Source organism: Paroedura picta, chromosome 9 (assembly GCF_049243985.1).
Source record: "Paroedura picta isolate Pp20150507F chromosome 9, Ppicta_v3.0, whole genome shotgun sequence".
Classification (NCBI taxonomy): Eukaryota; Metazoa; Chordata; class Lepidosauria; order Squamata; family Gekkonidae; genus Paroedura; species Paroedura picta.
In genome coordinates, this window is record NC_135377.1 from 15426488 (window position 1) to 15452630 (window position 26143).

The 26143-nt window shown below is 42.1% G+C and overlaps 1 protein-coding gene across 7 annotated transcripts in view; it reads left to right on the forward strand.

Annotated features, from left to right (window-relative positions):
* Nucleotides 1–21660, forward strand: part of CSMD3 (CUB and Sushi multiple domains 3) — a 675220-nt gene extending 653560 nt beyond the window's left edge. For all 7 annotated transcript variants that reach the window (XM_077351631.1, XM_077351632.1, XM_077351635.1 and 4 more), the window contains 6 exons: nucleotides 3398–3556; nucleotides 6217–6329; nucleotides 9133–9220; nucleotides 12866–13001; nucleotides 18116–20188; nucleotides 20312–21660. In XM_077351631.1, coding sequence (XP_077207746.1) covers nucleotides 3398–3556; nucleotides 6217–6329; nucleotides 9133–9220; nucleotides 12866–13001; nucleotides 18116–18275 — 656 coding nt within the window. In that variant the 3' untranslated portion in view covers nucleotides 18276–20188; nucleotides 20312–21660. The remainder of the gene's footprint in view (nucleotides 1–3397; nucleotides 3557–6216; nucleotides 6330–9132; nucleotides 9221–12865; nucleotides 13002–18115; nucleotides 20189–20311) is intronic.
* Nucleotides 21661–26143: the final 4483 nt, after the last annotated feature.

Here is a 26143-nt window from a genome sequence, read left to right on the forward strand (position 1 = left end):
CCAACCTGCGGGCCCCGGCCCGGAGCCGGGCCACAAAGGCTTTGGCCCGGCCCTGATTCCCTCTCCCCGTCCTCCCGCAGTAAGAAGCTTCCTGGGCCGCAAGCTTGCGGCCTGGGAAGTTTTTTACTGCGGGGGGGGCGGGGAGAGGGAGGCGCGGCCCGGCGCCATGGCCTTTGCGGCCCGGCGCCGGGACGCGGCCCGCAGGTTGGGGACCACTGTTTTAAACTACAAGGAGGCCACTTGATCAGCAATGCAATGGGGTTGGGAGGGGGGGAGAGGAAGGCAGGACACGTCTCAGGCTGCAGCTGTCATGTCAAATCTGTAGCGAAGAACAAGTTGAAGAGAAGATAGAGTCTGGCCCAGCTGGGTCTTGTCAGACAATGAACACAGTGTCTGACCTTGCGTTGAAACGTTACCATAGCGACCAGCATCAGAGAGAGTTATGGCAGTGGTCAAGAGGAGAGAAGTTGACTACCCCCCCCCCGGGCCTCAGTAAAATTTTCAAGCATTGACCAATCCAGGTAACAAAAAGGTTGGGGACCACTGCTCTAATGTCTTTGTGGATACATGGACTTGGATCTTGTATTTGATTTCTGTTAGCCCGGCTCTTTCTCTGTTGTAGAGGTGGTCTTGTATTGTGGAGCGCATTCATGCTAAGCACTTTCAAGCTCCTTGGAAGCTTTTGATCCTGCATGAGAAGGAGTGCTTAGTGCTAGAAGAATGTGTTTCCTGCAGTGGAGTTCAATGTCTCCATCTGTCAAAAATGCACCCAAGCTGAAACAAAAGTATAGGATCCACAGCATTTTAACATTCAGGTGAGATGGATGCATGCCAATACAGTGACCTTTGACTGTGGTCTGGCTTTGATAGCCATTGCCTTGTGAAGAATCCAGTAACCTTTGCAGTAGAAAAGAGCAAGAGTCCAGTAGCACCTTAAAAGCTAACAAAATTTGAGGCAGGGGAGGAGTTTTCATGAGTCACAACTCACTTTTTCAGATACTCTCTTCAGACTGTAACCTTTGCATCTTCATTTTCATTCCCAAATGGCTCAAAGAAGCCATTATGTTTTTTTTCTGTGACTGATCTGTTGAGAGCCAAGCCTAGAAATATTGGCTTGTTAGAATGCTACAGAAGGACTCAGATAAGGGTCTTAAATAAAGATGATATATGAAGTTATAATTCTGAAGTAAGGAAGGTGAAATCAAGCTACTAGTGCCCTACCTGGACCCAGAGCACCTAGCCACAGTGATCCATGCGATGGTCACCTCCAGACTGGACTTCTGCAACTCGCTCTATGCAGGCCTACCCTCATCCTTGATCCGGAAACTACAACTGGTGCAGAATGCTGCGGCCAGGATTCTCACTAAAACATCCTGGAGATCCCGCATCCGGCTGGTACTCCAACAACTTGGCTGGATCCCAGTTGAATTCTGGATTAAGCTTTAAGGCCATATGCGGTTTGGGCCCAGTGTATTTGAAAGACCGCCTCCCTGCCTATACCCCCAAAATAGTCTTACGCTCAGCCACCTCCAACTGGCTGCGGATCCCTGGCCCCAGAGAAGCATGTCAGGCCTCAACAAGGACCAAAGCCTTGTGGGTCCTGGCCCCCACCTGTTGGAACAAGCACCCTGGGGAGATCAGAGCCCTGCCCGAACTTCCACAGTTCCGTAGGGCCTGCAAGAGGGAGCTCTTCCGCCAGGCATTCACTTGAGGCTGACCAACTGTGAACACCTGCTGGTCCCCCCAGATGCTCCCCCATGACTGAAATAATTAACCTCCCAATGTTGCTGTTAATTGTTATTTATAAATGTGGTATTGTAATCTTTTGATGCTGAAAGTTGCTTCGATGTTATAGTCTGTATAATGTTCCATGTAAGTTATAGAATGTTCAATGTAAACTGCCCAGAGCTGCAAAGAAATGGGCGGTATAGAAATCTAGATAGATAGATAGATAGATAGATAGATAGATAGATAGATAGATAGATAGATAGATAGATAGATAGCCTGTAATAACCAGTGAGCAGTGGAGAGGTGGATACAACAGATGGATGGAGAGTACATATGTGTGTGCATGTATGCGTGTGTTAAGAAATATCTTTAAAACATGATTTGCTTGACACCAGTGTTTTTATGCTGGAACAAATGGTCAAGAATAGTTTCCCATTTTACTTTGTGGTTTAAGCAGGGACTGATAGCCTTCAAGTATTCTGGTCTAAGACTGTATGACTAAATAAATAATTATTACCTAGGATAGTGTTCAAAGGGGACCTTCCAACTGTACCTCCTTGCAAGGGCTATATGTGACATGGTGAATGAGCTAATGTGCCTTATTTATCAACGGTCTTGCCTATATGGAACTATGCCACAGTATTTCAGATCAGAAAAACTATATATTCTTCAGTGTTTAGTGTGCAATTCAGTAATATGGAACTAGTTAGTGAAAGTTCTGTCTATAATAATTCGGTGAAGTTGTTCATGTATCAGAACGAATTCTCAGGAAAAGAATGTTGATCATGATTTCTGTGCAGTCACACAGATGGTTTAGGCAGAGCCCTCTTGGCCAGTATGTTCATGTGATCGAGTGTTTTCATGCCCAGTTCTTTCCTGTTTGGGGGCTGTAAATATTGTAATGAATTTCAAATTGATTTAATGGTCATGATTGTTCATCAGAAAGTATGTCGCTTCTGTTGACACTGTGAATTATTTGTGGGAGATACTCATCTCTTGACTGAGACACCAATGATTCCCATGAGATTCATTGGCTGACAGTCAACTTAGAAGTGGTCTAGATCTGCAGTGGATACTTGTTTCTATCATAGATTCTTGTAACAGAACCATCCAACAGTAATATCTCTTAAAATATGTGTAATCCTGTTTTCTTATATATAATGGTTTAATTCTATAGTTATAATAACCTCAGTTCCAGTAAGAATTTAAAATAGCACGGAGATGTTGGTAAAGTATATCTGAATCTGAGCCACAATTTTCATAGTAAGGGCAAGCCTATAGTTTTGATTGATTTATGTGAAAGCATTAAGTAACACCTAAAATCTGATTGTTTGGATGTATCCTTTTAAAAAGGCCTGTGATATTCTTAGAGTTTTCAGTGAAGGCAGGTAAAGATAAAGCTAGTTTTGTGATGAGTTAGAATCATAGAATCATAGAGTTGGAAGGGGCCATCTAGTCCAACCCCCTGCTCAATGCAGGATCAGCCCATAGCATCCTAAGGTTTCTCTGCACCATTTCTGTGCATTATGAACATGGATGCTGAGCTCTACAAAAATCACTAATATAATTTCCAATAGCAAAACAAAATTATTGGAGAGGAAAGGTTCTCATTGCAGTCAGCATTACTGCAGTCCAAATAAGGCAACTAACGGTTTTGATGTTTGTGCAGTTCCTGATGACGTCTTTGCCCAAAATTACATATGGAAAGGCTCCTACAATTACAAAGGCAGAAAACAACCCATGACCTTGACAGTGACCAGTTTCAATGCAACATCAGGAAGAGTGAATGCCACGCTTACCAACAGCAATATGGAGCTGTCACTTTCAGGTATGGTATTGGGCAGGAAACAATTGCATACAATTCTCCATTTAGTCCTTGCAATTTAAATACTTGTATTTTTCCATAAAACAATGGCTTTACGTACCCCAATCTGAAACAGTCTCCTTGACCACCAATGTAAACAGGCAACGTACTGAATAGCATGTGATTGATGTCTTATTTATTGACTAGTAATCAAGCCCACTGTACTCAGAATACAGTGGGCGCTAGATAAATATTTTGCGGCGGCCTGATGCGTCGGAGGCGCTTGGCGCCTCTTGCGGCGTCAGGCCGCCGGCCAGGGAGCCCCCGCCAGCTGTGCTGTGCGCGGCTGGCAAAGGCTCCCTGGCCGGCAGCCTTACGTGGCGAGAAGCGGCAAGCGCCTCCAACATGTCAGGCCGCCGGCAAGGGAGCCCCGGGCTCGCAGCACGCGGCTGGCGGGGGCTCCCTTGCCAGCGGCCTGAAGCGTCAGAGGCGCTTGGCGCCTCCCGATGCATCAGGCCACCGGCAAGGGATCAACTGCGAGCCGCGCTGCTTGCGGCTCGCAATTGCTCCCTTGGCGGCGGGGCGGCAATCGGCGAGGCCAATCGGCAGGCCTTCCATTGTCAGTCCACAGGAATGGGCCAATCAGCACCCTTCCTCATCCCGGACAGAGCCCGCCCTAACTTCTCCCCCTAAGCCCTTACGACTTTATTTAGTGTGCGGCGCTTGTGGCACCGTGGGCGGGGTTTAAGATTATTAATATCTTAACATGTTCATATTGTATTGCGCAAATACTCGTTTTCATTGGTTAAAAACAAGACGGTGAGACCAGTGTTTTTGCTTAAGTTTCTCTCTGAGTTCCCATCAGAGAACATCAGTAGTTGCTTTTACACAAATAGTCATGTTCATTCAACTACTGCTAGAACTAGCGAGAGTGGTCCTTGAGTGTTTGTCTTGGAAAATATCTGAAGAGATTTACTCATTTGTTGTGTAATTGAATGGTTGTAAACCACTCTGACAGAGCTTTGCGAAGAGGGGCAGTTATAAAAATGGAATAAATAAATCAATACAAAATATCAGTTTAGCTTCAGCTTTTTAATATTTTCATGAGCACAGTAATCATTTGGCAATGATAGGAGACATCTGGCAGTAGCTGGATGCATGCTATTACTTGTCGACAGATGTGGATAATATTTTGGGCTCCTCCTTGTCACAGCTGGAACATCAAGCTGATTCCCCATTTCACTTCCCCCTGAGGCACCAGGTGAAGGGGGTTTGTCAAGCTGGGGGGAGGGGGGTTAGAGTAGTTTTTCCCCACTGAGGATTTTGTAAGGATCGGGTTCTGTGATTTTATTGTGGGGTTTTTCATTCCGTAATCCACCATGAGCCAGCCAATCTGGAAGTGGCGGGCAATCAACCAATCAATTAATTTTGAAACATCAGATTACAGTGTGGTTTTCAGGCCTGATCCTACAAGTCAGTGGCTTCAGCACCATCACATCATGTTCCATTGGCAGTCTAAACAATACAGAATATGTCAGCAGTGCATTGGAAGTCTTGATCATAGACGGACACACTGTAGAAGCACCATAAAAAAGGTATCCCCTTTGCAAGCATTGGGTCACGTCTGACCCTTGGGGTGATGCCCTCTAGCGTTTTCATGGCAGATTCAATACGGTGTGGTTTGCCAGTGCCTTCCCCAGTCATTACCGTTTATCCCCCAGCAAGCTGGGTACTCATTTTACCGACCTCGGAAGGATGGAATGCTGAGTCAACCTTGAGCCAGCTGCTGGGATTGAACTCCCAGCCTCATGGGCAGAGCTTTTAGACTGCATGTCTGCTGCATTGCCACTCTGTGCCACAAGAGGCTCTCATAGGCACCTCCTAAATGGTGCAGAACCAGATAGTGAGTAGAGCTCAGGTAACTTAAAAAGTCGAGCAATTTCGTTTAGCCAATGCAGAACTGCCTTGGGAGGCTAATCCCTGCAATATAAGATATTTTAACAGAATAAAAGTGATGTGAAACATATTGCTTCAGATCTGCCCCATAAGAAAATGCTACACGAAGGATGTAGATATTATTGCTATTATGGTGTTGGCTATTATTCGATTGTGAAAACTTCCTCTTCCACCAGTCTGTATTTCACGATTGGGTTGAAAAATATCATGGAACTATGTAGTGCAAAGGTGAGTCTGTTATGGGGCAAAGTGAGAACTGTCTACATATGTACGTTTACCTTTTATAGGATTTAGCCCTGAGCCATGCTATATAAGCTTGGTAGCCACCTTTTAATGTATACACAGGGAGATCACAGTTTGTGTTTAGCACCTAGCCATGCCAGGGAAATTTACATGATGTCGACTCTGTTCCTTGTTGCCCAAAGGACCCTTGGCTTTGTAGTCAACTCCAACAAGGGTGAAAGAGAAATGGGAGGAACGTTGAGGATGATTGAAGCTGGGGAGAGATCAGGACCTATGCTGCTGATTTCAATGCATAGTTGGCCAATGAGATATCTTTTCTGGTCTGTCGTTGAGTATCTGAAGAGGTTGTATACCATTGACCTTCACATTTTTCCTGTGTGAACATCAGGAATTCACATAAAAATTCTAAGGACATCACTTCCCCCCCTTCCAATAACTCCGGTTACTTATAAGTGGCACAGATCAACTACTTTTATATTTTACAGGGGTATATAAAAGCCAAGAAGCCCGTTTAATGCTCCATATATATCTCATTAAAGCACCATCCCATACTTCGCTGAACAAACTGAAGGAGGAAAAATGGGCAATGGATGGTTTTGTGAGTATAGTTTCGGGAAAATACAATACTGTCTTAACAGCAAATGAAGGCTTGCGCATGAGACCTGAAAAAATATAGGCGTTATACAATGAAAGATAATTAGCAGTGTCAAGGAAAAGGACCATGTGGCTACTGATGGGGTCACTGAGTAATGCTGGTACTACCATATAGTGACATTCTAAAGAGTCTTGGGAAATGCCACTCAGTGATTGCAAAGGTAAAAATAATCTTTAATAGCACCACTGGGTGTTTGGGGAAATAACAGCAATTTTCAGGGTATAGTACAAGCAGACTCTTCATTGTTACTTTCCAAAATCCTCCTCATTTTTGCTTTATTGGAACAGTATGTGATGCTTCCATGACCCCATAATATATCAAATGAGAGTTATGGTGACTTGCATTTTTAGGCCACACAATACAAGCTGCTCTCTTTATAAAATTCCCATCGATTGATTCAGTTTTTGTTTTTGCTGCGTGGTGCCTGGCACTCTCCTGACCAAAGGCATAGGACTAACCCCACCATCAGGCTGCACCGTGCCACAGATCACAGATCCAGGAGTCCAAAGCAGCAGTGGTGTCGTAGACTTGCATGACAGAAGATACCAAGAGTCTCTGAGGCATGGCAATAGTACTTCATACAAACGCCTGCCTCATACGATCTTATGAGGAGAGGAGGGATGGCACCACAGATGCTCCTTCAGGCTTGCTGGGAATGATTTGTGCCAGGCCCTTCTTTTTCAAGCAGTTGGCAATGGGCAAGAAGGATTGGTGGTGTGGTTGCTTTTCCATCAGGAAAAGAGGCGGTTGATGTCCCCAGGACCATTATAGAATGAAATGAGGCAGTAGAAACAAGATCTGTGCCCATCATAGCATAAATGGGAATAGTATTAATTGCTTAACTGGTTATGAACTGCCCCCAAAATATTTATGCAGTTTTTGATGTTTGTTTCAACCATATAGTAAGTCTGCACTGGGAGGAAATTGTGTAATTTAGAATCATAGATGGAGGGGACCATTCAGGCCATCTAGCCCAACATTCTGCTCAATGGAGGATCAGTCTAAAGTATCCATGATGCTAGCCACTGCATGAAGGCTGCCAGTGAGGGGGAGCTTGCCACCTCCTCCACTGCTGAACTACTCTAACTGTGATTCCCCCCCCCCCCGATATCTAGCCATTACAGTTCTCCATGTAGTTTAAAGCCGTCACTGTGAGTCCTATCCCCTGCTGCCAACAGGAACCATTCCTTGCCCTCCTCAAAGTGACAACCTTTAAAATACTTAAAGAGAGCAATCATGTTGCCTCTCAACCTCCTCCTTAACATCCCCAAATCCATCAGCCTTTCCTCACAGGTCTTGGTCCCCAAGTCCTGGATCATTCTTGTTATTCTCCTCTGCCCCCTCTCAAATTTGTCCATTTGGGAGCAGTAACTGAGAGGGTCTATCTTTTACAGCATTACCATTTCTTGTTGTCTTTCAAATGTCCATGTTGTTGTGGAAGTAAAGGAATGATTGCCTTGTCAAAAAGTTGACGATTGCCCTGTTTTATGCCTTATCACATTCTTACACTTGGTTCAGGAAGTAATCCAGCTGTCATCTTGGTTGTATGGAATTAAATGTTTGGGTCATTGACTCCTGGTATCCATACCGTGTCAGCTAGGACAAGTCATGAACAAATTCTTTGTGTGTCTATTCGGTAAGAATGATTGCTGCTGGCCACAAATGAGATAAGAATGGGGCTTGTGAAGCTTCCTGCTAACAAAAAAGGATGTCCCATCCTCCAGTTTCTAAGGCGTCAACCAAAACAAGAGTACAGGACAATCCCATGCTGCTGCATGACTAATCACGTAATACTCACAGTGCCTTACAGATGGTCTATTCGTTTTCAGCTTGGTTCAAGTCTAGTCGTACTTTAGAGACCAACCAGATATTTTCAGTAGGAAATTTTGAGAGCTTTCTGACAAAGAAAGCTTTTGATTCTCAAAAGCTCATACCTCGGAAGTCTTGTTCTACTGCAGATCAACCCAACAATCCAATATTGATTGCCAGGTGACTTTGATAATTGAGCTGTACTCATGTCAGTGGTATATGGAACATTTTACTGACTCACCCCGTTTGCATGAAAACATGAGCGTAGAGGTGTCACTGGAGGCTTTTCATTTCCAGCAAGGGGGTTGTCTGGTTGTTGTCGGCACTTGCTGAACTGACACACTTTTTATCATTCCGTCACAGCCTGATCACAGGAAGTCAGTGCGGCTCTGTTTTGGGAGCTCGAACACAGCACAGATTATTTCCTGGGTGTCAGCAGCTCACTGATAAGAGTCACCTGACTTATGTCAGCTTGCCCATGTTCTTTGCACACATCGAGTGAAATTGAGCTAGATGAACAGTCATCACTTTGCAAAAGGAGTCAAAAGCAGCCTCGGATAACACACCTCTCGGTTTTCTTATTTGGTTTCCAAGTCACACGTGACTTATTTTCTAAAGTGTTCTCAAGAACTCCTTGTGGCAAGCATGCAAGGCAGCCTCACAAAGGGGGTGGAAGATTTCTTTTGAATCTTTAGTCATAACAATCTTAGATGTTAATAAAAAAATAAATACCGTTGCATCACAAAGGCAAAGAACGGCCCGAACGTCCTCTTAGCCCAACTACCTTTTGTTCAGAAAAGACGTTTCCGTGAACAAACACAGAATAGTAGCAGGTAGCTAAATGATTTAAGTGCCTCACTCCAACCTGGATATAATCAGCTTGTGCATTTCAACCAACCTGTGCACATCCAATTTAACACCATTCTTTTCTATGCAGGTTTCAGCTGAACCCGATGGTGCCACCTACGTTTTTCAAGGATTCATCCAGGGTAAAGATTATGGGCAGTTTGGACTTCAGAGATTAGGTAACTAGTAAACATTACTGTTGTCATATTTAGTGGTGCTTCATGATTAAATGATTGCATCTGATGGAATGCTTAAATCTTGGGTGTGGAGGATAGTAGGCAGTCTGTACTCAACGCATGTCCTGTTCTTACAGCCTTTTCAGTGCATAGCTATAGGAAGAAGGTTGACTCCTGCTTTTCAAGATGTCTGTTTGCATGACCACATATGGGGTTGTCCCAAGCCAGTTCCCCACCTCCCCCACTCAACCTAACCTAATTCTTCCTGCAGTTCCATTTTATATAGCTAGGTCCCATAATCCACAACATAGCTTTTTGGGGTATTCAAAGTGGACGTCCTCCTGCCTTTTTCATCAGGAATATGGCACATGCTACAGTCTAATCCGAAATGACTCCTCCTCAGTATCTCCTGTGAAACCTAAAAATTCCTGAATAAGATCCATTCACAAATCTCACGCTTATAGGATTGTAATTTCCAGGAAGGGGGTGAGGAAATTCTTGTCCTGGTTGTCTCACTCCAGGGACAGTAGAGGGGCAGATGTGGGGGCCAGAGTAGCTCTAGAAGACATGATGACATCACTTCCAGTTCTGTAACCAGAAACAATGTCCTCCTGCTGCCATATGCATAGAAAACTCTATTGTTATATAGAGTTTCCACTGAGTGCCAGAGTTTCCAGCAATGTTGCAATGTCACTTCTGATGGTGTAGCTAGAAGTAATGTCATCACATGGTTGAATGCCATCCCATGAGGTTCTGTTTCTGAAAGTCTCCGAGGGCATCACCATTGAAGGACTGGCAATGTTGTCTTTTTGTCAGATGTAGTTGAGCCCTTGAACGCCATTCTATTCATTCCTCACTTTGTATAGTAGAGTATTTCTTTCCTTTAGCTAGCAGTAGTGGTTCACTCCCTAACAAATTCTTCTGATGAGTTTTAGCGGGCAGGGGGGAAGGAACCTTACTTAGCTAACATTTCATGACAGATTTTGAATGCAATTAGCATTTTACATTTCATCAGCTTTTGAAGCCAAGCAGAATATCCTAATCCCCATAAACATCCCCAAGCCCCTCTTCAGTTCCATAACCTAGGTTGTCCTCAATCAATTTATGTTTAAAGTATCATGACTTAACTGGGTGATGAATCAGACAGAATTTTTATTATCATAATTTGTACGGAGGACGCTGGGGAGACGTCGATATTCATCTTTGTTGCTGTGTACCCATCTCTTTGTTCTCTCACCTTTCCCCAAATTCTTTGCAGCTAATAAAAATCTAACTGCTTTTCTCAATAAGCATATAAAAAAGAAAGAAAATATTAGGTAACTAAAAGAAAATATTGCACTATAAATTACCGGAGACTGTCTCTTGAGTACTGCAGTATTTTTTTTCTTTCCTTAAGACAGAAGCTGGAGTATCATTAAATGTTCTTAGTGTTCTGGCAGCTTTAGACCAAGGTACACTTTTACAAGAAGAATTAGTTGTTGGGGCTGCAATCCCTTTTTCAGGAGGTTTGTAAGTGAAAACCTTCCTGTAGTTATTAGGATGAATTTCTCTTTTCTTATTTTGCATTGCTGACTGATCCTGATTAGCACTTCACACTTCTAGCTTTTTTGACAGAGTAGTTCCTCTTTAAATGGATATGGGTTTTACAAAATTATCTAACTGCTTCTCAGCCACTCTCCTATATGACTGTGTTCATTATGAAATGCTCTTTGGGAGGAAAAAAAAGAGATTGTATCTAGTTTTGTACAAAAAGTTGCCAGGCAGTGTGTAGTAATTTGTGACAGGGCTGTGGTGAGTCACTTCAAGTTAAAAACAAATGTGTATGTGTGTAAATGAATGAATGATAGAAGTCATTCTAGGAATGTGCCAGAAACTCTATGGTTTTACCATAGAGTTTCTGGATATTTCTAGAGCTACCCATGCCACTTCTAATTTTTTAAACTGACAGTGGCATGATGCTGCAGCTAGGGTCTTAGGCCCTCTGCTTCAACATCATCACCCTGCCCTTCTTATTCAGCTGTTTGCTGTCCTTTTAGTAAATGTCTGCTCTGACCAACACAAGCTATCTTCTCTTCTTACAAAGATATCTCAGGGTTCATTCTTACAGTTGCACACATCACATCAAAGAAATGACTGTGCTGTGTACATATGTGGGAGCATATTTGATAACCATATAATTAAGTCCCATATATCTACAAATGGCTCTGTCTTTCTGGGTGCCTGTTGAATTGACTTTGTCAAAAAGGGTGGGAGAAATATTGCCAGAAAGCTGAGAAATAATAGAATTCGTGGGCTGCATTAGAAGAACCTGCAACTTTAACCAGGAGATATGTTCCTTCTTAAAGCATCAGAGTTGAATAAAATTTCTTTCCTTTGCTTGAAACTGAGCAAAACATCAGTATTTCTGTGACAACGGGAGGCACTACATTAATTTCCACCTTTGTTGGAGATCTGAATGCTTAGCATCCAGTTTACTGCATAATGGAGAAACTGATACAGTACCCCTCCCTACAAAAATAAAGAAAAGCCTCTCAGAAATAAGAATAAATATTGGTACATACACATGCATAAAATCCAGCACCACAACAGGACAGATAGAAAACTGCATGAAAGGACTCCCAAAGAATGTCAAAATATCCAGGGCTTTGGACAAATGAAATGATGTGAACACTTTTTACTAAGAAAGAAGTGGCCAGTCACATAGCAGAGCATCTACTTGGCGCACAGATGTTCCCAGGTTCAGATCCCGGAATCTCCAAATAATGAAGCTGGTGAGAGGTAATATGAACAACCTCAGCCTGAGACCTTGGAGAACCACTCACTATAATGTATATTACTGTATAAAGGATAAAGCCAGCTGAGAACAGAAGGTGGGAGGATCACATGCTTGCTCATTCACCTACCACCAGTTTTGATAACCACACTTTCATATGTACGTGCATTGTTTTGTGATTATTATGATGTGTTTAGACTTAGTAGGACTTTTAAAAAATCCACTCTACAAAAGAAGAAACTTATATTTCTAAGGGATCTAATCATTAAAGTGCTTTCCTAAATCCAGTTCTGCATTGCACTATCACACTGTTAGAATATAGCAAAATGGAGATGTGACATGAGGTTCTCGTGCAGACTCTAATTCTGAAAAGATAGTCTCTGCCAGCTAAGGATAAGGGAAATTTCCCCAGTTCCATTGTTTTCCACTCCTGATTCGAAAGCTAATTTACCAATTGGAGCATATATAATCTGGTATAGACTTCAGTTGAGTTGCATCATTGATACCACATAGTCATTTTGACAAGATTCTTTGTGTAACTTTTTTTTTTACCAGAATCCATTTTGTAAAGCATTGCACAAAAAGGATCTGTGAAATCACATGCACAATCTCATCAAAAATTGTTTTGCATTGGTGCCGTTTTGGAAATAAAATCCATAACTCAGAATGCCAGGGAGAAATTGGGATAAGAAGAATTCTGAGAGCATTTCAGTGCACAAAAATCTATGACACAACTTTGCCGATCCCTCTCCCCCCCACACACACACACAAACACATTTTTCTACTTTATAATTGACACTTTAATATTTTGAAATTTTAGAGTTAGAAGAATGACTGGAACAGAAGGAAATGATTGTTTGTTTTTATCCTTTCAGGACTTAACCTGTCTGAAGGTTCAAATTCTTCAAACCAACCACATGGTACAAACAGCAGTTCTGTGGCTATTGCTATTCTTGTGCCTTTCTTTGCCCTTATACTAGCAGGATTTGGGTTTTACCTTTATAAACAAAGGTAGGTGCCAGTACAAAACTTATATATATTTATGTTGGAGGAATCTGGAATGAGAGCTGAATATTTAGGACAATTTCTCTGTGCTGATTTCTAAATTCATCCAAGGGAGGACCAGATGAATTAGACCTGTTTAGCCAGTTGACATTTGCTATTTTATTAACTATTTTGGTTCCTGCTTATGAATGTGACATCACCAGTCCATGCTAAAATCACCACCATCAAGATACATTACTTTACACAAACCAGTCCTCAGGATTTGGGATGTTAGGGATGTGGTGACCCTAGATCTTGTAGACTAACTTATTGTGGTATGGAAACAGCACCATTATATGAAAACTGTACAAATGATCTAAGTATGTTATGACCATCCCAAAGGTCATAACCTGTACGGGCACCACCACCTTACATTCTCAGAAGGCAGTATCCTAACGTATCCTAATTCTAACGCATCCTGATCCTAACTCAGACAAGGAATCACAGACCAACCTATGGTGATCTCAGAAGGATCCTTTGTGCTCAAAATTAATGTAGAGGGTCTGCGAGATGCACCTGTGATTTAAGGTTCAGGGTAATAAGAGAAATCAAGGACAAAACTTACCCCTAGGGAATTTGCCTCAAAGTATTCTGATTCTAGAGCCTCTCGTGGCGCAGAGTGGTAAGGCAGCAGGCATGCAGTCTGAAAGCTCTGCCCATGAGGCTGGGAGTTTGATCCCAGCAGCCGGCTCAAGGTTGACTCAGCCTTCCATCCTTCCGAGGTCAGTAAAATGAGTACCCAGCTTGCTGGGTAATGACTGGGGAAGGCACTGGCAAACCACCCCATATTGAGTCTGCCATGAAAACACTGGAGGGCGTCACCCCAAGGGTGAGGCATGACCTCGGTGCTTGCGCAGGAGATACCTTTACCTTTATCTTTATTCTGATTCTAGCTAACAGTAGATAAAAATGACTTAAGGGACAGTATTTTAGGCAGGTGTCTTTTGTGTGGGAACACATCCAAGACTGTAATCACTCACATCCCAGGCCATTGGAGGCTGAAGCGTAAGCACACTAAAGAAAACGATATTTGTCATGGATGGCTTTGGCCTATCCTCAGTATTATCACTAAACTGAATAATTTAATGCCTGCACACCCCATTATTCCATTCAAGATAAATGAAGTGTTCCTGTGAAAAAAAAACATCCTGTCTAGTGCATGCATACACTAACCTCATTTTAGAACTGTCAGGGATGCTTGATAGGTAAGGTTATTTTCCTACATTATACCTTTACTTTCCGCTATTCAAATTATTGTTGTAAATTACTTGTTCCCAGAGAGGAGCAAGGTTATTCAAATTTCTTGGCATCTCAGGACACTGCAATAAAAAGGGGTGGCTGTGTACTTGGCATATTGCCTATATTTTGTTTTTGACATTTACAGTATTGCAGCTCATATTTCTTGTATAATTTATCTTACGTCCCGCACAGTTTACCGGGTTGTAAATGCTCCACAGAGTCCTGTGCCTATGAAAAGTTTTATTGCAGACAGTTGTTCCTCTTCAGTCATTGATAATTCAACCACAATTAGGCTGCGGTGATATCGTCAGCATCTCCCAGAGATTCATTCACTTGTCCTTAGCTAACTAATCGCTTTTGTGCAAAGCCTTGAAAAGCACTGTATGTCCCTCTGTTTTAAATTTTCATGGTTTATATGAGTAATTTGAAGACACATATAAAATATAGTAAAATGCATCAACATTTCCCTACCTGCTATGCGAGGGGAGTGAATAGAGGTGACCCCAATTTTCCTGAGTTTCAATTTACAGTGGTAATTTGTCTGTTCAATAAAGGCAAAACCTTTCCCTTAAATGGCTAAATAATTGCATGGAAATCGAAAGTGTTTATGTTTTATCCAAGAGACCAAAATGGTGGGGCAACTTGTTCAGGAGGCTGTAGAGTTGGACTCTTTTCTTTAAATCCCCTTCATACCTGGAGGGTCTTTAGAGAAGAGGGTGGATTTGGTTCATGGAAAATGTGGTGACATTTGTTTAATAAAATACCACCTCTCAACCCCTCAAATATAGCAGATGCCATATTCCACGCACATTTGCCTGGGTTTCCCCTTCCCATGTTCTTTAATTCCAGAATGTTCTTTAATTCCATTTTTCATTCTGTCAATTAGGGATGTGGACCTCTAGATGTCCATGAACTACAATTCCTATGAGCTCCTGCTATAATTGGTCACCCTTGCTATAAATACACAGAATGTTATTTTCTGGATATATTTTTGACTTGGGGAATTTTGATATGCAGTTCCCTACAACGTTTGCTCTTTTGTCCTCCATTAGGTGAAGCTGTGTGATGGATCAGTTACCAACCTCCAGGTGAACTTAAGAGTTCTCCTAGAATTACAACTGATTTCCATTCTACAGAGATCATTCCCACTGGAGGAAAAGGCAGCTACAGAGCCTAAAGTATACTATAGAGCAGGGGTAGTCAACCTGTGGTCCTCCAGATGTCCATGGACTACAATTCCCATGAGCCCCTGCCAGCCCCTGCCAGGGGCTCATGGGAATTGTAGTCCATGGACATCTGGAGGACCACAGGTTGATTATCACTGCTATAGAGTCTAGGAGAAATGGAAGTCGAAGAGATATCACATCTCTCCTGTGCTCCGTCTTGTCTCCTCAGGCACTTCCCAAAAATCTCCACAAATTTCCCAAGCCAGAGCTGGCAATCCAAGTGCTGGTAGGAGATGGTAAAGCCACTCCAAAATCCAAAAATCCAAAAATCTTAGCTTCAGGCATGAGTTAAAGCAATCCATCTCCATCTTTTCACAATGTGTGATTTGCGCCATCCTTCTATAGTCTTTTTCTTATTAGATTTCATTTCCTATGAGGAAGGGAACATCATCATTCAAGGGAAATCAGAGAGTGGGGGCAGATGTTAGAACCAGAGTGAGATGGCAGCACCCACCGATTCCTGCTTATCGCTGTAAATCCCCTCATTGTAATCCTCCAGGGTCCCCCATCCACCAAGAGCAACATTTTGTGGAGATCTGCAGTGGGACACAGGAGGCAAAAAAGTTCTGCTCTTCATTTGGAAAATTTAGTCTGGATCTATCCTTTTGTCTGCAATGATTTTATTGCCTATATTGCTTAACTATTGCACAATATTAGAACACTGTAGTTTCCCTCTGTTGCTCATCATTAATTGATGGCACTTCATCTGCATTAGGGGCTGGACAGCCTTCTATAGGCTAACTTGGGAACCTATCCACCATATATATTTATATCACTGTGGGAAAATGGGTTCCAAGTTCCAAGTGGCCGACTTCTAAATGAACATCTGGAACTCAACCCATTTGAAAGTGGATTTCCTTCTGTATCATCAAAAACAAAGGCTGTATAATTTAGTCAGGTTACCCATTAGGTGAATCCATTAGTAACACTTTGATTATATATATATATATTTAATGGCCACAAATTAGTGGGTGGCATGTTTGTTTGTTTAAACTTTTCATGGTGTGGGTGTCAGGAGCCATTTCAAGAAAGGTCCAGAAGGAAATGGCTGCTCGAAGGTGGTGCCAGCTGTTTCATTTGCATGTTTTGTACACATACAAGTCTATAGAGATGTAACTGACAAACCAATGAAGAATTGTATTGGTCAATATTTAATTAAGGCTTCCATCCACTTAGATATATATCTAAGAGCAAAACTTGATAGAAGTATCTGTGTATTAGTCACAGGTTTGCCAGCCAGATGTGGATGAGGATGGTTCTCCCCCCCAAAAAACACACTTTACTACAAAAAATGGGCCATAAAGTTGAAAACAAACCTTGCTTTAACTCACATCTCCACTACAATTTGAGTCCAATTGCACCTTTGTAACCAACAAAGATTTATGCAAGGTGTGAGCTTTCGTGTGCATGCACACCTTACAAAAGCTGAGGAAGCACACACATGAAAGCTCACTTGTTGAATAAATCTTGGCTGGTCTTAAAGGTGGTATTGGATTCAAATTTTGTTGTCTTTCTTCAGACCAACACGGCTACCCACTTGAATCACATCTTCACTGTTTGTAGAAGCTTTCCTTCCAGCTTCAGTAACAGAAGTGAGTTAGTATGGAAGAAAAATCTTTCATGCAATACAGTTGAATAGGATACATTTTGAAGGGTCCAGGGTTTAGGTTTCCCTTGGCTGTCCAATCCATCTTCTTTCAGTTTGTTTTGATAAAACTGCTTAAAACACAAAAAGGCAGACATGTCCTGTCCACAAGTTACAGTGAATAAATGTACCATCTGTGTAAACATGATTTTTCTCATGTAATATTTAACAATTCTCATATTATATTCAACATATATCATAGAATCATAGAATCATAGAGTTGGAAGGGGCCATACAGGCCATCTTGTCCAACCCCCTGCTCAACGCAGGATCAGCCCAAAGCATCGTAAAGCATCCAATAAAGGTGTGTATCCAATCTTTGCTTGAAGACTGCCAGTGAGGGGGAGCTCACCACCTCCTTAGGCAGCCTATTCCACTGCTGAACTACTCCGACTGTGAAATTTTCCCCCCTGATATCTAGCCTATATCGTTGTAGTTTGAAGCCATTACTGTGTGTCCTTTCCTCTGCAGCCAACGGAAACAGCATCCTTCCCTCCTCCAAATGACAACCTTTCAAATACTTAAAGAGGGCTATCATGTCCCCTCTCAACCTCCTTTTCTCCAAGCTGAACATTCCCAAGTCCCTCAACCTATCTTCATAGGGCTTGGTCCCTTGGCCCCAGATCATCCTCGTCGCTCTCCTCACATGTTCATATATGGATATGAACATGTGATTTAGGACCCACATTTATCCAGACATCAATCCAAGGTGACACTGTGAAATTAGTGTTGACTCTTTCTTACAAACAGATGTACAGATGTGCATGCAGGAGGTCCATGTGTTCCCTGCAACACAGCCACAGATATGATAGTATACCATGGCACTATAGTGTATAGGAAGGCACCGTAATAGTTTCCTCTGGATTTTACCATTGAACTTGTTTGTGTCAGAAAGGCCTGTGACTGGGACATTCCATGATCTGACTTGGACATTCCATGACCTCATTTTCCTTTCTTCTTTCCCCCTACAGAACTGCCCCTAAAACGCAGTATACAGGATGTTCTGTACACGAAAATAACAATGGGCAAGCTGCTTTTGAAAACCCCATGTACGACACCAACGCAAAGTCTGTCGAAGGGAAGGCCGTACGGTTTGATCCCAACCTGAACACGGTTTGCACAATGGTATAACATGGCGACGGCTTGACTTTGGTGATCCGAAAATCGAAACAACACAGTGCGCGCCTAGTTCACTGGTTGGAAAAAAAAATTATATATTAAAGCACACTTTTCAGGATTTCCTGGGTCACCTTCTCCTGAGGACGAGAGAGACGAGAGTGGATTTCTTTTCTTTTTTTCCCCCTTTCCCTTTTCTTTTTTCTTTCATGAACTGGAAAAAAAAATGTACTTCATGGCTACCGTGGAGTATTTTACAGAAGAAATCTGCTGCACTCCATGAGTGCTTACTCACAGTTTATTTGCTTTTTTTAAAAAAGGAGATTATTCTAAAAAAAAGAGAAAAATTAAATAAATAAAAATAAAACCTATTTGCATATATTGGAGGAGCATCCATTATCAGTACGTTTGTGCTTTATAAACTGTGCTAGAGGGACCGGGTTTAAAAGAAGAATACAAAAGATTTATGGTAGAGATTAAGAGTTAGATTCATAGGACACAGCAAGTCATTGACTTGTCCTTTGACCATCACACACCGCATCATCCCCTCCGCAGTAAGGATTTGGTCCCGTTCTCTCAATTCGACCTTCTCTTTTAAGGACTTTTCTTTTTTTTTTTTACTCCACCCCAGTTTGTACCTATGAATTCCTAAGATTATGCCATGGCCGTTAATAGGTTTAAGCTTGCAAGTACAACCTACTATTTCCATACTGCAGTGGGATAATGAAGTGTCAGCTTCTCAGGTTCTTTTATTTCACAGATTTAATTCCCCACTTCATTCTCACCTTCATTGCCTCCTTGAGGCACTGGTCCTGCATTCAGCTAGGGGGGTAGCTCCGGCATTCCCCCATCCCTTTCCACTTCACACTACTTTTACGGACTGCCGCCAATCTGACAACAGTATTAAAAAAAATCTGGGATGTGCCCTATTATTTAGCCCCTTGGCCTTTGGAATGATGCAGGGGTCTGCTTTGGAAGGAATCCTTTCCCACACTTTCTCCCTTCTCGCTGGTTTACAGCCCACTAGCCCCAATTTGTTTTTCTTGAAAGTTTAAGAAGGGAGGGGAAAGGGAAGAAAAACCAGTTGACAGAAATACCAGAAACTAAATCCAAGATCTTACACCATAATCCCTCTGCTTCCATGCTGTCCCCATGACACAAATGAAGAAGAAGAGTTGGTCTTTATGCCCCGCTTTTCATGACCTGAAGGAATCTCAAAGTGGTAGGCAGTCACCTTCCCTTCCTCTCTCCACAACAGATGCCCTGTGAGGTAGAGGGGGCTGAGAAAGCTCTAAGAATTGTGGCTGACCCAAGGTCACCCATTTGGCTACATGTGAAGGAGTGGAGAATCAAACCCGGTTCTCCAGATTAGAGACTGCCACTCCTAACCACTACACCACATTGGCCAGCAAAAGGGCTGCCGTTAAAAGGCACACCACAAAGGCACCCAGATGTGGAATAAAACAGAAAGCTCTCCTGCCCACCAGATGTCCCCTTGTTTATTGAAATGGAAGGAGCTCTTGTGGACACCATGCCAGGAACACACATCAGCACTCTCCCCCACCCCATTGAAATGAATGGTCAAACTATGCGGATTACATCTCCCCTCAGCTCTGATTTAGGATGGAAATCTGACTTTTTTTTAAGATTAGCAAACTGAGATGCTCTGAAGATCTGGGAGAGATTGCTGGGTGAGAGGGCATTTAACCCTTTCTTCCTTGCTCAGTCACTGCACTTTGCCTGGCTTGGTGGAAAACACAGGTTTGGGTGCTTGTTACCTAGATTTTCTACAGCAGCTTGAATCATGGAAGTGGCCTAGAGGCACACTTCACGCAGTGATCCTTCACTGATCTTCAATATGTCTCTTAGGGGCTGCTGATTAGATTAGTTTTGTTTTGTTTTTAAGCACACAAGATCCTATACAACGGGTATTCAACCTGTGGTCCTCCAGATGTTCATGGACTAGAATTCCCCTGAGCCCCTGCCAGCAAACGCGTTTGCTGGCAGGGGCTCCTGGGAATCGTAGTCCACGAACATCTGGAGGACCACAGGTTGACTACCCCTGCTATACAAGGATCAGCCCCTATACAAGGATCTTGTCTGCTGTTACCTTTTCTTCTATCCAGTGCACAGGTAGGTATGGACTTACAGCTTTAACATGTGCAATTCTTGCAAGGAAATCTGACCGTTACAACCATGGATCTTGGGTTCATGCTTTTCACCAGCAATGGTTTGTTTCTAAGAGGGAGTGGGGATGAGTGTTCTGAGTGCTTAGCCAGAGCAGGGTCAGGCATATTGGCTATGGGGTTGCAAGTGGTTATGCCAGCACAAATCGGTTTTGAAGAAAGAGGTCACCCCATGCACAGCCCAGACTAACCAAAGCACTCGGGACTGAATCGGAATGTGTCATATAGACAAAGCTAAAAACGTTGGCATAATTGAATTGCCAGGTAAGCTGAGGATCAGTTCAAGGTTTCTTGCTGAACTTGAGGGTCTTTGTCCAAACAGATCGTGTCCAATTGTAATTTGGGGAGGCGTTTTGTTGTCGATGATGTTGTTTTGGAATGCCAATTAATTCTAATTTATATCATTCGTCCCGTTGCAACAGTGCCCTGAAAATAAGGTGACAAGAAAACCATAACACTGAGGAGAATGAAAGGAAAAGCTGTTTTTTCCCGAAACCCAATTTCCTTTCGAGGCTAGTTTTAGGCACTGCAGTCCCATTTTGTTCACTCATATAAAGGAATGCAATTTTTAGTTTTGATTATACTTTCATAAATTAATTATCAAATGACAGTCTGAGTAATTTCCATGTCATAGTTCATTGTCTTCCTTTTATAGCATGAAATCATTTTGGACTCATTGTTGCTGTACATTAGCCGGTACAAATTATCTGTTATTACATTCTTTCCCCAGACATGAATAATTGTTTGAATTTTTTTAAAAAATATTGTTATAGAGAGTGCCTACCCCCCCTCCCCCCCCAAAAAAACGCCCTTTCATTGTACCCAGGATTGCTGCTTGGATTTCTATGATATTTCGTGAATTTCTTATAAACCATTTTACAACATTTTATGTTGAGAATTCATAGGGGTCTGATCAAAAACTGTCTTCTACTAAAAAGAACTCTGTTTTTTATATTTTATATCATCAATTTGTTATTTATTCTTCTTTATTCCAATGACTGCAATAACAATGATTCACCCATTTAATGTTAAGGTTAATACATTTGAGATCTTGTTTAAAATCTTGTTTCTTCTGCAACTGGCTACTCCTCTTATATTAATGCATACACTTTTGTAAAGAAGTCTATTTTTATGGAAAAAAGGGATTTGTAAAAGTATGATGTAAATTTTCAGTGCAATGTAAACAAAATAAAAATGGATACTTGCTTTTGTAACAGGGAGTGTCCTTTACAAGAGAAGATTTGCAAGCATGCTCAACGTAGAACTTGGTGAATAGTCTGATCACTCAAGACAATTTGACAGTTTCCTATAAGGTTGCCACTCTCCAGGTGGCACATGGAGATCTCCAGGAATTACAACCCATCTCTGGATGACAGAGACTCGTTCCTCTGGAGATAATTGCTGATTTGGAGGGTGGACTCTATGGCACTATGACCCACTTGGCACTATGAGAGCCAGCTTGCTGTAGTGGTTAGGAGTGTGGACTTCAAATCTGGCGAGCCGGGTTTGATTCCCCACTCCTCCACGAGCAGCAGCTGGGTGACCTTGGGCTTGCCACAGTACTGATAGTGGTGCTCTCTCAAAGTCTCAAAGCAGTAACATCAAGGGTCTCTCAGCCTCACCTCCCTCACAGGGTGTCTGTTGTGGGGAGAGGAAAGGGAAGGCAAATGTAAGCTGCTTTGAGACTCCTTCGGATAGAGAAAAGCGGCATATGAGAACCAACTCTTCTTCTTTTTCTACTGAAGTACCTCTCCTCCCCGAACTCTGGCCTCCCCAAACTCCACCCCCAAAATCTCCAAGTATTTTCAAACCCAACGTTGGCAACTCTAGTTTTGTATAACATTAGATTCCCATGCACACACCTCTTTCTTATAAGTATGGTTAATTAAAAACAATCTTCCAAGATTTAGAATAATTCTGAAAACAGGAATTGTACCTGGCACGCGGCTACTTTATTAACCTGACCATTTTAAAGCAGGTTAATAAAATGAGTGTTGCTAAGCATGTAGATCAAGGATTCCCAACCAGGGGTCTGCAGGCCCCCAGGGATTTGTGGGAGCTCCCAGCATCCGTGCAGGCTCCAGAGGTGGTCCACAACTTTCCCCTCTGGCTTTAATCAACTCAGCCATAAGCTTGGGAACTGTCTGCTTCTATTCCCCCCCCTCACCCCCTCCTGTGTGTCTCTCCTGGTTTCTGCACCTGGGAGAGGGCAGAGCCTACTACTACTACTACTACTACTACATTAGTAGAGCCTACTAGTACTACACCTACTACTACATTAAACCACCTCCTGTCTCTCCCCACCCAAACATCCTCGAGTCTGCCGCTTAACACGGGTGGTGATGTCACTTCCGGGGCATATGGCAGAGAGGCAGGACCAGACAACATCACTTCCAAAGCCTGAAAAATTATCCACAGTCAAAAGTTTGAAAAAGCCTGATCTTGCAGTGTTACACTCTAAGAAGCACTGGGCCAATTGCAATTGTGACCATTCAGTATTTGGAGGTTTTTTCATTCTAGTTTTACAGACGATTATGTTTTAGACGGATCTACGGTTTTATAATGTTCTTAACGTATATTATACTGTATATTAACTATGTTAGTTAGATGCCCTGAGACTCTTGAGTAAGGGGCAGGATATAAATCAAATTATTAATATTAATTGTAAAAGATAGTTAAAAATATGAACCAGTTATTCATGTGATTCACATTTATGAATAATATTTTGGATATGTAAGATTCAAATCCAGCATGCTGGATCCAGCATTTGCCACTGTGTTGGCTGATAACAGCAAAGTATTCTTTATGAGATCATAAGCACCCACTACAGGATTAAGTTTTTTTTTTTTTTAAGATACCAGAAATAATGTTCATAGTGGCTGACATTGTTTCATCAAGTAATTGGTCCAAGATGCACTTCCTCCCCTTTTTTTGCTGTAAGCTGATCCATAATTGCAACACGACCTTTAGCAGATCAATGCAAGGTGCAAGAACAAGGGGCAGTATGAATACCCCATGCCCAATGCTAAAAGATTGAAGGATTAATGTTAAGTGTTATTAAGTGCATTGAGGATGAGCTATGGCTGTCCATAAAAGAGTGTTTTTATTGCACAGCCAAAAAAAATAAATCAGACCTAACAATACAGGGTTTTGAAAGGTCAGCGTTTTAAAAAGGCATCAAATACTATTAAGCACTATTAAAAATACTGCCATTTTCCCCTCCTGAGACATCTGCCTTGGATAGCCCAATAAATTGATATGGACGTTTAACCTTTCTATGTCAAGATTCATAATGGCAATCCTACAGGCTGAGTCTGGAAAGAGAGTCTTAGGCAGAAATCTTAGGGAAGGACTATACCCTAAATTTGGAACAATCCATATGTTAAAAGCACCATCCACTCTGTGGTGGTGAAAATAATCAGCCCCCTCAGATATGGCAGCCATCCCTTTTCCTTTTATTTCCTACAATTTCTGCACCACTCAGTTTATGGCATGTGGTCTATGTTAAGTGCCATCAATCAGCTTTCAACTAATGGTAACCCTATGAATTAAAGTCCTCCAAAAAGCTGTGCCATTAACAGCCTTGCTCAGGTCTTGCAGACTAAGAGCTGAGGCTTTCATTTGGGGATCAATCCATCTCATTCTGGATCTTCCTCTTTTCTTGCTGCATTCAATTTTTCCTTGCATGATTGTCTTTTAAAGTGACTCTTGATGAAAGAATGATAGCCTTAGTCTTTTTAGCTTCTAGGGGGAGCTGAAACTTGATTTGATCTAGAACCCACCTATTTGACTTTTTGATGGTCCATGGTATCTCCAAAACACTTCTCCATAACAATGTTTCACTCCTGAGCTTCCTGAACCTGTAGGTGTCAAAAGGACAACTGACATGCTGTCATTCTGACAGGCTCAGGTTCAAGAGGTTTAGGAATGTCTAAAACATATTCTGTGCAAGATAGAAACATTGAACTTGAAGGGCATATAGAGAAGCATCCAGGAATGGTTTGCTGCAAGGTTGGTGACTCTAGCTTGCAAAGCATCCATACTATGTACTCCTGAACTTTGGTCATTTTAACCGGTGAAAATTCTGGATATTTAGGAGCATATAGGATAGACCCTGTGTAAGTTAGAGGAACTGAGCTCGTAGTGGACCTCCTCCAGATGCTCCTCTTCATGTCCTACAAGTTTGGTATCTTTAGTTTGTCCAGGATTTGTTCTATAAACTCCTGCAGCTGCATCTGTCAAAATGGCTGTCATTTTGACAGATGCAGGTTCAGGAGATTCAGGAGCATACAAAATGAATCCTGGGCAAGCTTCAGACATCAAAGTCTCAGGGGAAATCCCCTGAATGCTCCTCTACATGCCCACCAAGTCGTTGCTTTGAAGTTATGTAAATGTTTTGATTGAGCGGAGACTGTCTGTTCAGGAATGTCTCTGCTCATGAACCTCCACAAATGGCTTGAAAGTTTGTGGAAAGTTCATGCCGGGGGACCTGCTATGAACTTGACTTCATGAAGCATGAACTGGCCAAAATTCATCATAAACTTTATTTCATGAACCAGTTAATGCCCACCCCTATGACCACCAATGAAAAAAAAAAAACCAGAATTCAACCTGCAATTATTTCTAACAGATTTTCAGAGACCATGTAAGTTTGCCCCATTTAAGATAATATATGATTGCATTTGATGAAGTGGACTCTGAGCCACAAAAGATAACATAAGAATTAAAAGGATAAATTTTATTCAGTAACACTCTAGAGAGCATCAAGATTGAACCAGTCTAATCAGAATGTTCCAGATTACTCTGATCTGGTCTGATTCAGGTATAGACATGCACTTTTAAAATCCTAGACACCTAGGCCTAGTCTGCACACAAAAGATAATGCACTTTCAATGCACATTAGAAGTAGATTTTCCTGTTCCGCACAGGAAAATCCAGCCGCGAAAGCACATTGAAAGTGCATTATCTATTGTATGCAGACTAGGCCCTAGTTAACCTTCTTTTACCAGAATTATTTAAATAACTCCTAACCTGATTATTTAACTTGGTACCCCTATATGTATGTTCTGGGTCTAGTACACAAGTAAATACCATGAGACAATATCTGCTTTATTTTAAATTAAAGCATAGTTATTGCAGGCTAAATCCACAAAATATTATAGCATCCCTCATTGTTGAATACATAATTAAAGGAGAGCAATTGCATGAATTCATAAGAGTTTCTGACCCCAAAAGTAAGCAGGTCAGAGGTAAGGAGTCCTTTCTGAAAAGAAGCTCTCAATCTCTATACAACTTCCCCCATTTATAGGACTTCAAAATTATCTCCTAACAATCGCTAACTACCCTCTTGATTATGGTGCACATTCTTGGCTAACTCATTAAACTTATAACTTCAAACACCACACAAGGTTATCTATACTTAAAAATATCTTTTCAGAACATGTCACAGAACTGAATTTCAAAAATGCATGATACACTGCTCCGGCCTCAACAAAGTGGTTCTTTTCATAGGCAGTTTGGTGTAGTGGGTAGAAGTGTGGACTTCTAATCTGGCAAGCTGGGTTTGATTCCCTGCTCCCCCACATGCATCCAGCTGGGTGACCTTGGGCTTGCCACAGCACTGATAAAGCTGCTGTGACCGAACAGTAATATTAGGGCTCTCTCAGCCCCCACCCACCTCACAGGGTGTCTGTTGTA